Genomic DNA, 16,929 nt, shown 5'->3' with positions numbered 1-16,929 from the left:
GAGATTAATCTCCTACCTCCCTTTTCAGATTGACAATATACTCTCCATTACCTCTACTGATAACCGTTTCAGTACTGGTTTGGCTATCTGCTATATGTGGATAGGTGTCTTTTGGCAAGTATGTTTTCATTACTTAAGACACTCTCAGCTATGGTTTGGCACTTTATGTATTTATATAAAGTTCTAAATATATGTTTTGTACTTATATTTGTCATGAGTCAGGTTAAAGTATATTTCCTTTTTCAGACTGTCAGTTTCATATCTGGGAAATGCATTTTTTAGGGATAAAAAATTTCTTACCTGGGGTATAGTCTTTTTTTTCAATTGACTGTTCTTTAAAATTCAAGGGCAAAATTAGGCTCGCGAGGGCGCAAAATGCCAAAGTATTGTCATTTTTGGCACGAAGTTACGTTTAATGACGCAAATTCGTAATTTCTGGCATCTTAGTCGATGTTGAGTACTTTCACAAGGTTGCGTCTTTAATGACGCAAGTGTCATTTCCGGATGTTAGCGCCAAAAAAAATTGTGCGTCATACTTGGTGCCAGAAATTTTCATTATTTAAAACCCCATTCCTATATGCCTCTTGCCTTTTTTCTCTAACAGGGCTATGCTGTTTGCATTTTTTCCCATTCCTGAAACTGCCATATAAGGAAATTGATAATTTTGCTTTGTGTTGTTTTTTTCTCTTACATTGCAAGATGTCTCAATCTGATCCTGTCTCAGAAATCACTGTTGGAACCCTGCTGCCTGATAACAGTTCTACCAAAGCTAAGTGCATTTGTTGTAAACTTGTGGAGATTAAATCTCCAGCTGTGGTTTGTAATAGTTGTCATGATAAGCTTTTACATGCAGAGAATGTGTTCATCAGTAATAGTACATTGCCTGTTGTTCCTTCAACATCTAATGTACAAGATATACCTGTGATTTTTAAAAGATTTTGTCTGCCAATCCCGCCTTCTAATAAACGTAAAAGGTTTTTTAAAACTTCTCATAAAGTTGATGAAATTTCAAATGACCGATAACATACTGAATTATCCTCCTCCTGATGAGGATCTATCTGATTCAGAAGATCCTTCCTCAGATATTGACACTGACAAATCTACGTATTTATTTAAAATGGAGTATATTCGTTCTTTGTTAAAAGAAGTGTTGATTACATTGGATATTGAGGAAACTAGTCCTCTTGATATTAAAACTAGTAGACGTTTAAATTCTGTTTATAAACCTCCTGTGGCTACTCCAGAGGTTTTCCCAGTTCCTGATGCTATTTCTGATATGATTTATAAGGAATGGAATAGGCATGGTGGCACTTTTATTCCTTCTTCAAGGTTTAAAAAATTGTATCCTTTGCCAGCAGTTACATTGGAGTTTGGGAAAAAGATCCCCAAAGTTGATGGGGCTATCTCTACTCTTGCTAAACGTACTACTATTCCTATGGAAGATAGTACTTCTTTTAAAGATCCTTTAGATAGGCTTTCCTTAGATAAGATTCAAGTTTCCTATTTATATTCTGGTCATCTTCTCAGGCCTGCAATTTCTTTGGCTGATGTTGCAGCTGCATCAACTTTTTGGTTGGAAACTTTAGCGCAACAAGAAATGGATTCTGATTTGTCTAGCATTGTTAGCTTGCTTCAACATGCTAATCATTTTATTTGTGATGCCATTTTTTATATCATCAAAATTGATGTTAAATCTATGTATTTAGCTATTTTAGCTAGTAGATCTTTGTGGCTTACATCTTGGAATGCTGACATGACTTCTAAGTCCAGATTGCTATCTCTTTCTTTCCAAGGTAATAATGTATTTGGTTCTCAGTTGGATTTGATTATTTCAACTGTCACTGGAGGGAAGGGAGTTTTTTTGCCTCAGGATAAAAGACCTAAGGGTAAATCTAAAGCTTCTAACCATTTTTTTTCCTTTCGACAAATTAAGGAACAGAAACCTAATCCTTCCCCCAAGGAATCTGTTTCCAATTGGAAACCTTCAAATTGGAATAAATCAAAGCCGTTTAAGAAATCAAAGCCAGCACCCAAGTCCGCATGAAGGTGCGGCGCTCATTCCAGCTCAACTGGAAGGGGGCAGATTAATATTTTTCAAGGATGTTTGGACAAATTTTGTCCAAAATCAATGGTTTCTGAGTATTGTCTCTCAGGGGTATCAAATAGGATTCAGAGTAAGACCTCCTGTGAGAAGATATTTTCTCTCACGCATCCCAGCAAATCCAGTAAAGGCTCAGGCTTTCCTGAAGTGTTTCAGACTTGGAGTTTTCAGGGGTAATCATGCCAGTTCTGTTTCAGGAACAGGGTCTGGGGTTTTATTTAAATCCATTCATTGTCCCAAAGAAAGAAAATTCATTCAGACCAGTTCTGGATCTGAAAATTTTGAGCCGTTGTGTAAGAGTACCAACTTTCAAAATGGTGACTATAAGGACTATTCTGCCTTTTGTTCAGCAAGGGCATTATATGTCCACAATAGACTTACAGGATGCATATCTTCATATTCTGATTCATCCAGATCGCTATCAGTTCTTGAGATTATCTTTTCTAGACAAGCATTACCAATTTGTTGCTCTTCCTTTTGGCCTAGCGACAGCTCCAAGTCTTTTCAAAGGTTTTCGGTGCCCTACTCTCTGTAATAAGAGAACAGGGTATTGCAGTGTTTCCTTATTTGGACGATATCTTGGTACTAGCTCAGACTTTACATTTTGCAGAATCTCACACATCAACTAGTGTTTCTTTGAAAACATGGTTGGATTAATTTACTAAAAAGTTCTTTGATTCCTCAGACAAGGGTCACCTTTTTAGGTAGATTCAGTGTCCATGACTCTGTCTCTAACAGACAAGAGACGTTTAAAATTGGTTTCAGCTTGTCGGAACCTTTAGTCTGTCATTTCCTTCAGTAGCTATGTGCATGGTAGATTTAGGTCTCATGACCGCAGCATCGGACGCAATCCCCTTTGCTCGTTTTCATGAGACCTCTCCAGCTTTGTATGCTGAACCAGTGGTGCAGGGATTATACAAGGTTATCACAATTATTATCTAGCTCATGGACTCTTGCCAATTACATGAAAGAAAAGATAATTTATGTAAGAACTTACCTGATAAGTTCATTTCTTTCATATTGGCAAGAGTCCATGAGGCCCACCCTTTTTATGGTGGTTATGATTTTTTTGTGTAAAGCACAATTATTTCCAAATTCCTTTGTTTTTTACTCCTTTCTTTTTCACTCCACTACTTGGCTATTCGTTAAACTGAATTGTGGGTGTGGTGAGGGGTGTATTTATAGGCATTTTGAGGTTTGGGAAACTTTGCCCCTCCTGGTAGGATTGTATATCCCATACGTCACTAGCTCATGGACTCTTGCCAATATGAAAGAAATTAATTTATCAGGTAAGTTCTTAAATAATTTATGTTATCTCACAACTACACTCAGAAATAGAACGGCTAGAAAGGAAACACAAAATTGCAAACAACAATTCCACACTACAGACATTGCAAAATAAGACAGAACCTAGCTACTTTCCTAAACGACAACTCCATTAAAACAGCACACAGACTGCAAACCTGACAAATATCTGGCTAGCAAAATTAGAGACAACTACCGGACTATGTTGATCCCATACATACAGACCTCAGACGGACACACAACGTCAAACCCACAAGAGATAGTGGATAGCTTCGCACACTACTGTAGGAACCTATATGATGGTAGGAAGGTGGAACAAAACGAGACAAACAGAGGTCCCTTACACTCCTTTTTAGAAGCAGCCAAACTACCTAAAATAACCGAAGCAGATAGATAACATTTTAAATAAAAAGATTACACACTCTGAAATAGCTAGGGTAATTAAGGAGCTTAAACCTGAAAAGGTCCCAGGCCCTGATGGTTTCTCAGGCGAATATTATCGGTTGTTCGCTTCAACACTAATGCCTCATCTAGTGAAATTTGCAAACTATGTATTGGAGGGCCACAATCCAAAATATAGTGTTACCCAAATCGGGGAAGAATCCTAAGTTGTGCTGTAGTTACAGGCCTATCTCTTTGATTAACCAGGACAGACTTATTAAACTAATCTTACCGACTGTAATACACCGAGACCAGGTAGGGTTAATAAGAGACAGAGAAGCCCCAGACAATATACGCAGGATGACGGCAGTAATCGACTACTTGACAGAACGAAAGGTGCCTTCTCTGTTGCTATCATTAGATGCAGAGAAGGCATTCAACGGAGTGGACTGGGCTTATGAGGACGGTCTTAGATATGATGGGTTTTCGGAGGACCCTTTATCAATGCAATCCAAAATCTCTATTCCAAGCTGACAGCCTTTTTCAGAGCAATAGGACACCAGTCGACCACATTCCGAATTCTTAATGGAACCAGGCAGGGGTGTCTGCTTTCTCCCCTCCTGTTTGCCCTATGCATAGAACCGCTAGCCATCACGATTCGAATTTCCCCAGACATCACAGGCCTAGAGATTGGCTCATGCAATCACAAAATCACTCATTTCGTGGACGACGTATTACAAACCCTGCCAAGACCTTTAATATCGTTCCCCAATCTTTATTCTACGTTGGAGGACTTTTCCGCTATATCGGGATTCAAAATTAATAGGGCAAATGCGAGGCTCTTCCAATTGCATTACCTAACATTACAGCAAAAATTGAGACTAATTTTGACTTTAAATGGACCAAACACTCAAATCAGTACTTGGGAATAAACTTAACTCACTCTACTAATTTATATAAGGCAAACTATTACCACACTAATCCAAAAAAATAAGGGTAGATATCAATAAATGGCAGAAGGCAAATTTTTCTTGGTACGGCAGACTATCTATAATAAAAATGAACATTCTCCCAAGACTAATGTACCTATTCAGAGCTTTGCCGATCAAGCTCCACAAACAAGATATTGAGTAAAAAACAGGGTAGAATACCGTTTCAGATTCTAACGCGGCAGACAGCTGGGGGTGTAGGTACCCCAAACCTCGGGGACTATTATGCTGCGAGATTGGTACAACACTCCTTATTAGGCAAGAAAGGGGATAATGTGGTTTGGCCTGAATTGGAATACCTTCTGGGAGGTTATGAATCTCTGGAGTAAATAGTATGGGGAAAGACCGTAGGCCAGGGATTACGGAGACATCTAGACAACTATGGGCATCTGACTAAAAAATTAAATCTACTGTCGACTAGGTCCACCCTGATGCCATTGAAATATCTTATACCAAGGGACTGTAGTTCTCTTGTGGATAAATGGGTAAATAAGGGACTCTAGAGTAGCAGGTTTTGTCTCTAATAGAACACCTCTTACTTATGCCCAACTACAAGCTAAACTGGATAATTTGCCCTTGCAGTGGTTTTTGTATCTGCAGATTAGTACAGCTATAAGGAGCTACCTCTCGGATGCAATAATCCAACTTTCTACGACACTGGAGCGTATATAAAACTCATTAGACAGGCCAAAACATGCTATATCATACTTATACTTGAGTATTCAAACTGCTAAAAATAGTACTAAATCCCCAGTTATTTGTAGATGGGAGAGAGAATTTGCGAGAGAGGATGACACACAGGTTTGGGAACACATCTTTTTCCAATCGTGTAAAGGTTAGCTGAGCGCTGATATGAGATAACACACTATAAATAAACACTTTTAGGTGGTATTTCACACCCCTTAAAACTTCTCACTTTCCGAATGGGGGTTTCTAGATATTGCTACAGGGGATGTAAGGCAATTGGTACCTATCTTCATATGTGGTGGGATTGCCCCGGAGTCGGAAAGATATGGTCAAATCTCTCTAAGTTGATGAGCAATTTAACACCTTAACGACACATGTCGTACAGGGTACGTCACACACAACCTGGTCTTTAAAGACCAGCGACGTACCCTGTACGACATCAGGGTTTAAAGCGGCTGGAAGCGATCCTGATTGCTTCCAGCCGCTTTCAAGGTATTGCTGTGATGCCTCGACATTGAGGCATCACTGCAATACCTTTTCTCCAACATTGGTGTGTCCGGTCCACGGCGTCATCCTTACTTGTGGGAATATCTCTTCCCCAACAGGAAATGGCAAAGAGTCCCAGCAAAGCTGGCCATATAGTCCCTCCTAGGCCCCGCCCACCCCAGTCATTCTCTTTGCCGTTGCACAGGCAACATCTCCACGGAGATGGTTAAGAGTATGTGGTGTTTAGTTGTAGTTTTTTTATTCTACTATCAAGAGTTTGTTATTTTAAAATAGTGCTAGTATGTACTATTTACTCTGAAACAGAAAAAGATGAAGATTTCTGTTTGTGAGAGGAAGATGATTTTAGCAGACAGTAACTAAAATCGATTGCTGTTTCCACATAGGACTGTTGAGATGAAGTAACTTCAGTAAGGGGGAAACAGTTAGCAGACTTTTCTGCTTAAGGTATGACTAGCCATATTTCTAACAAGACTGTGTAATGCTGGAAGGCTGTCATTTCCCCTCATGGGGACCGGTAAGCCATTTTCTTAGTCTCAAACAGAATAAAGGGCTTAATATGGGCTATAAAACTGGTAGACACTTTTATGGGCTAAATCGATTGCTTTATTTGGACATTTTATACATGTTTATGCTGATAATTCACACTTATAAACTTGGGGAACGTTTTTTAACGTCAGGCACTATGTTAGACACCTTTTCCAGTCAGGAAGGGCCTTCCCAGTTGTAGGCTGAGCCTCATTTTCGCGCCATTACTGCACAGTTGTTTTTGAGTGCAAGACATGCAGATGCATGTGTGAGGACCTGAAAGTAGTTGGAAAAGTTCCTAGAAGGCGTCATTTGGTATCGTATTCCCCTCTGGGCTTGGTAAAGTCACAACAAAGGCTGTAGCTGGGACTGTATAGGGGTTAAATCTGTAACCGGCTCCAGTTTCGTTATTTTAAGGGTTAAAGCTCTGAAAATTGGTGTGCAATACTTTTAATGCTTTAAGACACTGTGGTGAAATTTTGGTAAATTTTGAACAATTCCTTCATATATTTTCACATATTCAGTAATAAAGTGTGCTCTGTTTAAAATTTAAAGAGACAGTAACGGTTTTGTTTTAAAACGGTTTTTGTGCTTTATTGACAAGTTTAAGCCTGTTTAACATGTATGTGCCTTCAGATAAGCTATGTTCTATATGTATGAAAGCCAATGTGTCTCCCCCTTCAAAATTGTGTGATAATTTTGCCATAGCGTCCAAACAAAGTAAGGACAGTACTGCCACAAATAATGAAATTGCCCAAGATGATTCCTCAGATGAAGGGAGTAGACATGGTTCTACATCATCTCCTTCTGTGTCTACGCCAGTTTTGCCCACACAGGAGGCCCCTAGTACTTCTAGCGCGCCAATGCTTATTACCATGCAACAATTGACGGCTGTAATGGATAACTCCATAGCAAATATTTTATCCAAAATGCCTGCATATCAGAGAGAGCGCGATTGCTCTGTTTTAAACACTGAAGAGCAGGAGGGCGCTGATAATTGCTCTGTCATACCCTCACACCAATCTGAAGGGGCCGTGAGGGAGGTTTTGTCAGATGGGGAAATTTCAGATTCAGGTAGAATTTCTCAACAGGCAGAACCTGATGTTGTGACATTTAAATTTAAATTAGAGCATCTCCGAGCACTGCTTAAGGAGGTGCTATCTACTCTGGATGATTGTGACAACCTGGTCATTCCAGAAAAATTGTGCAAGATGGACAAGTTCCTAGAGGTTCCGGTGCACCCCGACGCTTTCCCTATACCCAAGCGGGTGGCGGACATAGTGAATAAGGAGTGGGAGAAGCCCGGCATACCTTTTGTTCCCCCTCCTATATTTAAGAAATTATTTCCTATGGTAAACCCCAGGAAGGACTTATGGCAGACAGTCCCTAAGGTCGAGGGGGCAGTTTCTACACTAGCTAAGCGCACTACTATTCCTATCGAGGATAATTGTGCTTTCAAAGATCCTATGGATAAAAAATTGGAGGGCTTGCTTAAAAAGATTTTTGTACAGCAAGGTTACCTCCTGCAACCTATTTCGTGCATTATTCCTGTCACTACAGCAGCGTGGTTCTGGTTCGAAGAACTAGAAAAGTCGCTCAGTAGAGAGACTCCGTATGAGGAGGTTATGGACAGGGTTCACGCACTTAAGTTGGCTAATTCCTTTATTTTAGATGCCGCTTTGCAGTTAGCTAGATTAGCGGCGAAAAATTCTGGGTTTGCAATTGTGGTGCGCAGAGCGCTCTGGCTAAAGTCTTGGTCAGCGGATGTATCTTCCAAGACAAAATTGCTTAATATCCCTTTCAAGGGTAAAACTCTCTTTGGGCCAGAATTGAAAGAGATTATCTCAGACATCACTGGGGGTAAGGGCCACGCCCTCCCACAAGATAGGCCTTTCAAGGCCAAGAATAAGTCTAATTTTCGTTCCTTTCGCAATTTCAGGAACGGACCGGCCTCCAACTCTGCAGCTTCTAGACAAGAGGGCTTCGCAAACCAAACCAGCTTGGAAACTGATGCAAGGCTGGAACAAGGGTAAGCAGGCCAAGAAACCTGCTGCTGCTAACAAGACAGCATGAAGGAGTAGCCCCCGATCCGGGACCGGATCTAGTAGGGGGCAGACTCTCTCTCTTCGCTCAGGCTTGGGCAAGAGATGTTCAGGATCCCTGGGCACTAGAAATAGTTTCTCAGGGTTATCTTCTGGAATTCAAGGAACTTCCCCCAAGGGGAAGGTTCCACATGTCTCACTTATCCTCAAACCAAATAAAGAGACAGGCATTCTTACTTTGTGTAGAAGACCTGTTAAAAATGGGAGTGATACACCCAGTTCCAACCGTGGAACAAGGAATGGGGTTTTACTCAAATCTGTTTGTGGTTCCCAAATAAGAGGGAACTTTCAGACCAATTCTGGATTTAAAGTTCCTAAACAAATTTCTCAGAGTGCCATCGTTCAAAATGGATTCGAACGATTTTACCTACAATCCAGGAGGGTCAATTTATGACTACCGTGGATCTAAAGGATGCGTATCTACATATTCCTATCCACAAAGATCATCATCAGTTCCTAAGATTCGCCTTTCTGGACAAACATTACCAGTTTGTGGCTCTCCCATTCGGGCTAGCCACTGCTCCAAGGATTTTCACAAAGGTACTCGGGTCCCTTCTAGCGGTTCTAAGACCAAAGGGCATTGCAGTGGCACCTTACTTGGACGACATTCTGATACAAGCGTTGTCTCTTTCGAAGGCAAAGGCTCACACAGACATCGTTCTGGCCTTTCTCAGATCTCACGGATGGAAAGTGAACAGATGTCAGAAAATCGAAACTTCTAAACGCTTGTCAAGTTCTTCACTCTGTTCCACGACCTTCCATAGCTCAGTGCATGGAAGTAGTAGGGTTGATGGTTGCAGCAATGGACATAGTTCCTTTTGCGCAAATTCATCTAAGACCATTACAACTGTGCATGCTGAAACAGTGGAATGGGGACTATACAGACTTGTCTCCAGTGATTCAAGTAGATCAGAAGACCAGAGACTCACTCCGTTGGTGGCTAACCCAGGATCACTTGTCCCAGGGAATGAGCTTCCGCAGACCAGAGTGGGTCATCGTCACGACCGACGCCAGTCTAGTGGGCTGGGGCACGGTCTGGGACTCCCTGAAAGCTCAGGGTCTCTGGTCTCGGGAAGAGTCTCTTCTCCCGATAAACATTCTGGAACTGAGAGCGATATTCAATACTCTCAGGGCTTGGCCTCAACTAGCAAAGGCCAGATTCATAAGATTCCAATCAGACAACATGACGCTTGTTGCTTACATCAACCATCAGGGGGGAACAAGGAGTTCCCTGGCAATGAGAGAAGTGACCAAAATCATAAAATGGGCGGAGGATCACTCCTGCCACCTATCTGCGATCCACATCCCAGGAGTGGAAAACTGGGAGGCGGATTATCTGAGTCGTCAGACATTCCATCCGGGGGAGTGGGAACTCCACCCGGAGATATTTGCCCAGTTGACTCAATTATGGGGCATTCCAGACATGGATCTGATGGCGTCTCGTCAGAACTTCAAGGTTCCTTGCTACGGATCCAGATCCAGGGATCCCAAGGCGACTCTAGTGGATGCATTAGTAGCGCCTTGGACCTTCAACCTAGCTTATGTGTTTCCACCGTTTCCTCTCATTCCCAGGCTGGTAGCCAGGATCAAGCAGGAGAGGGCCTCGGTGAGCTTGATAGCTCCTGCGTGGCCACGCAGGACTTGGTATGCAGACCTGGTGAATGTCATCGGCTCCACCATGGAAGCTACCTTTGAGACAGGATCTTCTAGTACAGGGTCCATTCGAACATCCAAATCTAGTTTCCCTCCAGCTAACGGCTTGGAAATTGAACGCTTGATTTTATCTAAGCGTGGGTTTTCGGATTCTGTAATAGATACTCTGGTACAAGCCAGAAAACCTGTAACTAGAAAAATTTACCATAAAATATGGAAAAGCTATATCTGTTGGTGTGAATCCAAGGGATTCTCATGGAGTAAGATCAAAATTCCTAGGATCCTTTCCTTTCTCCAAGAAGGTTTGGATAAAGGATTATCAGCGAGTTCTCTAAGGGGACAGATTTCTGCTTTATCTGTCTCGTTACACAAACGACTGGCAGCTGTGTCTGATGATCAAGCTTTTGTTCAGGCTTTGGTCAGGATCAAGCCTGTTTACAGACCTTTGACTCCTCCCTGGAGTCTGAATTTAGTTCTTTCAGTTCTTCAAGGGGTTCCGTTTGAACCTCTACATTCCATAGATATCAAGATGTTATCTTGGAAAGTTCTGTTTTTGGTTGCTATTTCTTCTGCTAGAAGAGTTTCTGAGTTATCTGCTTTGCAGTGTAATCCGCCCTATCTGGTGTTCCATTCAGATAAGGTTGTTTTGCGTACTAAACCTGGTTTCCTTCCAAAGGTTGTTTCCAACAAGAATATTAACCAGGAAATAGTTGTGCCTTCTTTGTGTCCGAATCCAGTTTCAAAGAAGGAACGTTTGTTACACAATTTAGATGTAGCTTGTGCTTTAAAGTTCTATTTAGAAGCAACAAAGGATTTCAGACAAACGTCTTCTCTGTTTGTCGTTTATTCTGGCAAGAGGAGAGGTCAAAAAGCTACTGCTACCTCTTTCCTTTTGGCTGAAAAGCATCATCCGATTGGCTTACGAGACTGCCGGACGGCAGCCTCCTGAACGCATCACAGCTCACTCTACTAGGGCTGTGGCTTCCACATGGGCCTTCAAGAACGAGGCTTCTGTTGATCAGATATGTAAGGCAGCGACTTGGTCTTCCCTGCACACTTTTGCCAAATTCTACAAATTTGATACTTTTGCTTCTTCAGAGGCTATTTTTGGGAGAAAGGTCTTGCAAGCCGTGGTGCCTTCTGTTTAGGTAACCTGATTGGCTCCCTCCCTTCATCCGTGTCCTAAAGCTTTGGTATTGGTTCCCACAAGTTATGGATGACGCCGTGGACCGACACACCAATGTTGGAGAAAACAGAATTTATGCTTACCTGATAAATTACTTTCTCCAACGGTGTGTCCGGTCCACGGCCCGCCCTGGTTTTTTAATCAGGTTTGATGAATTTCTTTCTTTAACTACAGTCACCACGGCACCTTATGGTTTCTCCTGTTTTTTCTCCTGTCCGTCGGTCGAATGACTGGGGTGGGCGGAGCCTAGGAGGGACTATATGGACAGCTTTTGCTGTGCTCTTTGCCATTTCCTGTTGGGGAGGAGAATATTCCCACAAGTTATGGATGACGCCGTGGACCGGACACACCGTTGTAGAAAGTAATTTATCAGGTAAGCATAAATTCTGTTTTTTTATTTGATCGCATTTGGCGGTGACATGGTGGCATGAAATATACCAAGATGGGCCTAGATCAATACTTGGGGTTGTCTACTACACTACACTAAAGCTAAAATTAACCCTAGAAGCTCCCTAATTAACCCCTTCACTGCTGGGCATAATAAATGTGTGGTGCGCAGTGGCATTTAGCGGCCTTCTAATTACCAAAAAGCAATGCCAAAGCCATATATGTCTTCTATTTATGAACAAAGGGGATCCCAGAGAAGCGTTTACAACCATTTATGCCATAATTGCACAAGTTGTTTGCAAATAATTTCAGTGAGAAACCTAAAGTTTGTGAAATGAGTAAGAGGAAAATTACAGCTAAACACAAACACCGCAGAAATGTAAAAATAGGCCTGGTCCTTAAGGGAAAGAAATTGAAAAATGGCAGTTTCCTTAAGGGGTTAAGGGGTTAAGTGAAACTGTTGTTCTGACCAGGGAGCAAGCCTTATTACATGAGAGTTCCTTGGTTAAATTCTCCCATGAATACTTTTGTCAGAATCTTGTGTACTATCACTAGACCCAGTATCGCCAAATGTTGGAATATGGGAGTGCCAGAATGGCCTGAGATTATAGCTAAAATTAAACATACTCCATGTACGAATCTGCAGCTCGTATACAAAACACTATAGACTCCTTTAGCAGGGTGTGGTTCTACTGGATACTCCAGGGAGGCACCTTATAATACTAGCATGGGTGGCATGCAGTAGATTAAGGCAAAATCATAGAGAGTCAAATAAGGTTAGATCCCCACTAGGAAATGTAAATAGGAACTTACATTAGGAGATGTTAGTGAAACAAGCTCTTTAGATATATAAAGCAATCAAATTTCTAAACCCATGTGGAAGACTGTGTATGTTTTAGGGTGACAACGTTTTTTTGTTTAATTTTTTTTGTTTTAAGTTAGTTTTGTTTAGCATTATTACAACTCATAAAATATTTGTTAATACTTAGTGAGAGAGGATCTCTAAGTGTTAAATAGGATACTAGTGTCACAAATCTCACTCCAGAAGAAGTTATGAAGGTATTTCATATTGGATTAATATTTTGTATAGGTTTGTATACAAGTGCTTCTATTCTATATTGTTTATCACTTTCCAACAATGTTTACATGTGTGTGTGTGGGGGGGGGGGGGGGTACCTGACTGAATACCATATGTTTGACAAATGCTTATTTTGTTGCTTTTTCTTCCTAGGAAGTTGCTGTGAGAACAGTCTCAAAGTCTTCTCTGTCAAATGTAGAAGAGGAGGATGAAGAAGCAGAGTATGGAGAGGAAGATCTGTTTCACCAGCAGGTAATTGACTGTGACATTAACCATCTTTAATTTGTGGCCATAATTGGATTTGTAGCTCATAATCCAGCGCTACATAATAGTGCGACACATTTTTCAATTTATTTCCTGTAAAGGGACATGAAACCCAACATTTTTCTTTCATGATTTAGATAGAGAATACAATTTTAAACAACTTTCCAATTTACTTCTATTTAATTTGCTTCCTTCTCTTATCATTTGCTGAAAGGTTTATCTAGGCAAGCTCAGGAGCAGCAGAAAACCTAGGTTCTAGCTGTTGATTGCTGTGTGTGTGTGTATGTATGTGTATATATATATATATATATATATATATATATATATATATATATATATATATATATATATATATATATATATATATATATATATATATATATATATATATATATATATATATATATGAAACCAGTAGTGTATTGCGGCTCCTTCAACAAATGATACCAAGAGAATGAAACAGATTAGATAATAGAAGTAAATTAGAAAGTTGTTTATGTATACTCTATCTAATTTGCTTCATTCTTTTGATATTCCTTCCTGAAAAGCATATCTAGATAGGCTCAGTAGCTTCTGACTGGTGGCTGCACATATTTTCATCATGTGATTGGCTCACCCATGCGCAATGCTATTTCTTTAACAAAGGATATCTAAAGAATGAACCAAATTAGATAATAAAAGTAAATTGGAATGTTGAGAATAGTATTCTGTCTGAATCATGAAAGAAAATGTTTGGGTTTAATGTCCCTTTAAAGGGACACTCAAGCCAAAAATAAACTTTTATGATTCTGAAACAACATGCAATTTTAAACACTTTTTGAATTTACTTCTATTAACAAAATGTGCAGTCTTTTTATATTTACACTTTTTGAGTCACCAGCTCCTACTGAGCATGTGCAAGAATTCACAGAATATATGTATTTGTGGTTGGCTAATGGCTGTCACATGATACAGGGGGAGTGGAAATATACATAACTTTGAAATGTGTCAGAAAAAAAATCTGCTACTTATTTGAAGTTCAGACTAATTGCTATTGTATTGTCTATTTTTCATGTGTATGCAAATCTATTGTATTTACTGGCCTTTTAAGGGACAGTCTAGTCAAAATGAAGCTTTCATGATTCCGATAGGTCATGCACTTTTAAACAACTTTCCAATTTACTTTGATCACCAAATTTGGTTTATTCTTTTGGTATTCTTCGCTGAACTAAACATAAATAGGCTCATATGCTAATTTCTAAGCCCTTGAAGGCTGCCTCTTATCTCTGTGCATTTTGACAGTTTTCACAGCTAGACAGTGCTAGTTCATGTGTGCCATATAGATAACATGCTCACTCCTATGGAGTTATTTGAGTCAGCACTGATTTAGCTAAAATCTCAGTTCTTTTGACAGACTTGCATAAGGGGGCAGTCTGCAGAGGCTTGGATACAAGGTAACCACAGAGGTAAAACGTGTATTAATATGAAAGTGTTAGTTAAGCAAAGCTGGGGAATGGGGTAATAAAGGAATTATCCATATTTTTAAGCAATAAGAATTCAGATGGAGACTTTAACTTTTTAGTAATTATGTTACAAAACATTTGGAGGATGTACTATTTAGATTCACACAACCTTGATTATGCTGCATAAATTGGGATTGACATGAGTTTTATTCTGAAAAGTGAAACTGACTTTTTTTTTCATTTTCTCTGTTCTACAGGGGGATCCAAGGACGACATCTAGAGGCTGTTCTGTTATGTAATATCACTGATTTTATCATTTTACATCCCACCAGAGCCACTGATCTATTTTTTTACATGTAGAATAAGATTTTTTTTTTTTAATTCCTTGACAGATTGATACATGTTCTGCAAGGAATGTTTTCACTTCAAGTAGTAAAAGAAAAATATGAACACTATATCCCCTACATTTTAAAAGGGGGTACATTTTTATATTCTAGCCTTAATGAAACTGTTATATTCATATTATGTTTAGCATTTTAGGTGTGCAAATTATTTGTATCTGAAGAGATGGGCCTAGTTTAAATGTTACAAAACACAGGGAAATGTGATAAAATTATGCAATTTTTCAAGGCCCTACCTTAATGGATTCAAAGTAATGCAAACTTTTTTTTTTATTTTTTTTTTAGTATGTTACTCCTTTTGTTGCTTTAACAGTGTTTGACAAAGTGCTTTGCTTAAAAGGAGTAAATTCTAAATTATTCGTACAGCAAAAGAGTTGTACATTTAGTACTAGAAACTACAGATGGTTTGCTTTTAGTGCACACACTTTGATTTTAATACAACTAGATATTGGAGCATTTGTTTAAGAAATCTCATTTGTTAGGGAGTCCTAAATCTCCATTTTGAGATCCGTTCCAGTTATTTGCTTAATGCTTAAGCATTTTTTTATGCCCGTTTTATTAGGTTACAACAAAGCTACAATATTTATATCGAAGGCCTTTATAGATATTGTAATAGTATGTTAGGAAATACGTTGAAACAAAAATCAGAAATCCTTTCTAGTTGTTTGATAAAGAATTGATAGTTGCTGCACATAGAAAAATAATATAACGTTTGTTTACTTTTTTTAATCATGATGAAGTGGATGTCAAACTCCATAAATTTGTAGAGGTGGGGAAAAGTGTGGTTTTTTTTTTATTTTTGCACTATACATTTTCCTACTTTTTTTTTTTTTGTTTGTTTGTTTTCTTATCCACTGCCGATGTCATATTTTATATTCAAGGTTTGATCATGCCTAAAAACTCATGGGTGATTACTCGGTTCACTTCAGCATGAACATAAAAATGTCTTAGGTGAACAATGACCATTGTTAAAGAAGATTACCAATTTGTGTAAAATGCTACACATTTATTATACTATATTTAAGTGTGAGTTTATATATCTACATTTACTGCTTTGTTATATTGATTGTAGAGGGGGACCTTACAATACAAAAATATTTGCATGGTCTTAAAATTGTATACATTACCTTATCTGTTTCACTAAGTGATTGCTTACATATGGACAGGTTGAAAATATTGGGAAATTTGCCTGCATATAAAGCTTTAACATAATTTTAGCATCTTCAAATTAAAACATGCTTTGTATTTTCATATAAATTTATATATATATATATATATATATATATATATATATATATATATATATATATATATATATATATATATATATATATATATATTTATATATATATATATATATATTTATAATACACTCACATACAAACCTATTTTGGCCTGCATCTTTGAAATTGCACCTAGATTAAATATGGATGTATTTAAAAACCTTAGTACAGATTTTTGCTTTTTTTTTTAAAAAAAAATAATCACTGATTAGTCGTTATAACTTATTTCGAATCTAGTTATTGGAGAATCTCTATTTTAAGGATTTGTAAAGTATGGGAAACCAAATACATGAATGTGTTGTAAGGAATCAATCTATTTTAATTTTTTATTTTCTATGCACTATTTCTATATATGAGGCGCTTATTCAACATACACTTTAGTTAGTAGAATATATTTAAGGTCATATAGTCATTAGACTGCAGTTTTTTATTTTTTTGGGATAGAAGATCCTCATTAAAAACGTCATGCATTTAACACCTTTCTCAGGTGGGTGAATGTAATTGGTTATTATATAAATATCAATCTTCTACAGCTGTTTTCAGATTACTAGTGTCTTAACCCTCTTATTAAATACTACCCTGCTTTGCACCTATCAAGTGTTTTTAATTTAAAAATAAAAATGTTTAAAGAGACAACA

At 38.7% G+C, this 16,929-nt stretch overlaps 1 protein-coding gene across 1 annotated transcript in view; it reads left to right on the top strand.

Annotated features, from left to right (window-relative positions):
- The window catches only part of LMNB2 (lamin B2), a 94,917-nt gene extending 78,656 nt beyond the window's left edge, over window positions 1-16,261 (top strand). The window contains exons 11-12 of the mRNA XM_053703028.1: window positions 13,055-13,153; window positions 14,865-16,261. Of these exons, the coding sequence (XP_053559003.1) occupies window positions 13,055-13,153; window positions 14,865-14,906 (141 nt within the window). The 3' untranslated portion in view covers window positions 14,907-16,261. The remainder of the gene's footprint in view (window positions 1-13,054; window positions 13,154-14,864) is intronic.
- The last annotated feature ends 668 nt before the right edge of the window (window positions 16,262-16,929 follow it).

The sequence above is a fragment of the Bombina bombina genome, chromosome 2 (genome assembly GCF_027579735.1).
Source record: "Bombina bombina isolate aBomBom1 chromosome 2, aBomBom1.pri, whole genome shotgun sequence".
Taxonomy (NCBI): Eukaryota; Metazoa; Chordata; class Amphibia; order Anura; family Bombinatoridae; genus Bombina; species Bombina bombina.
This window is presented reverse-complemented; position numbering and strand designations above follow the sequence as displayed.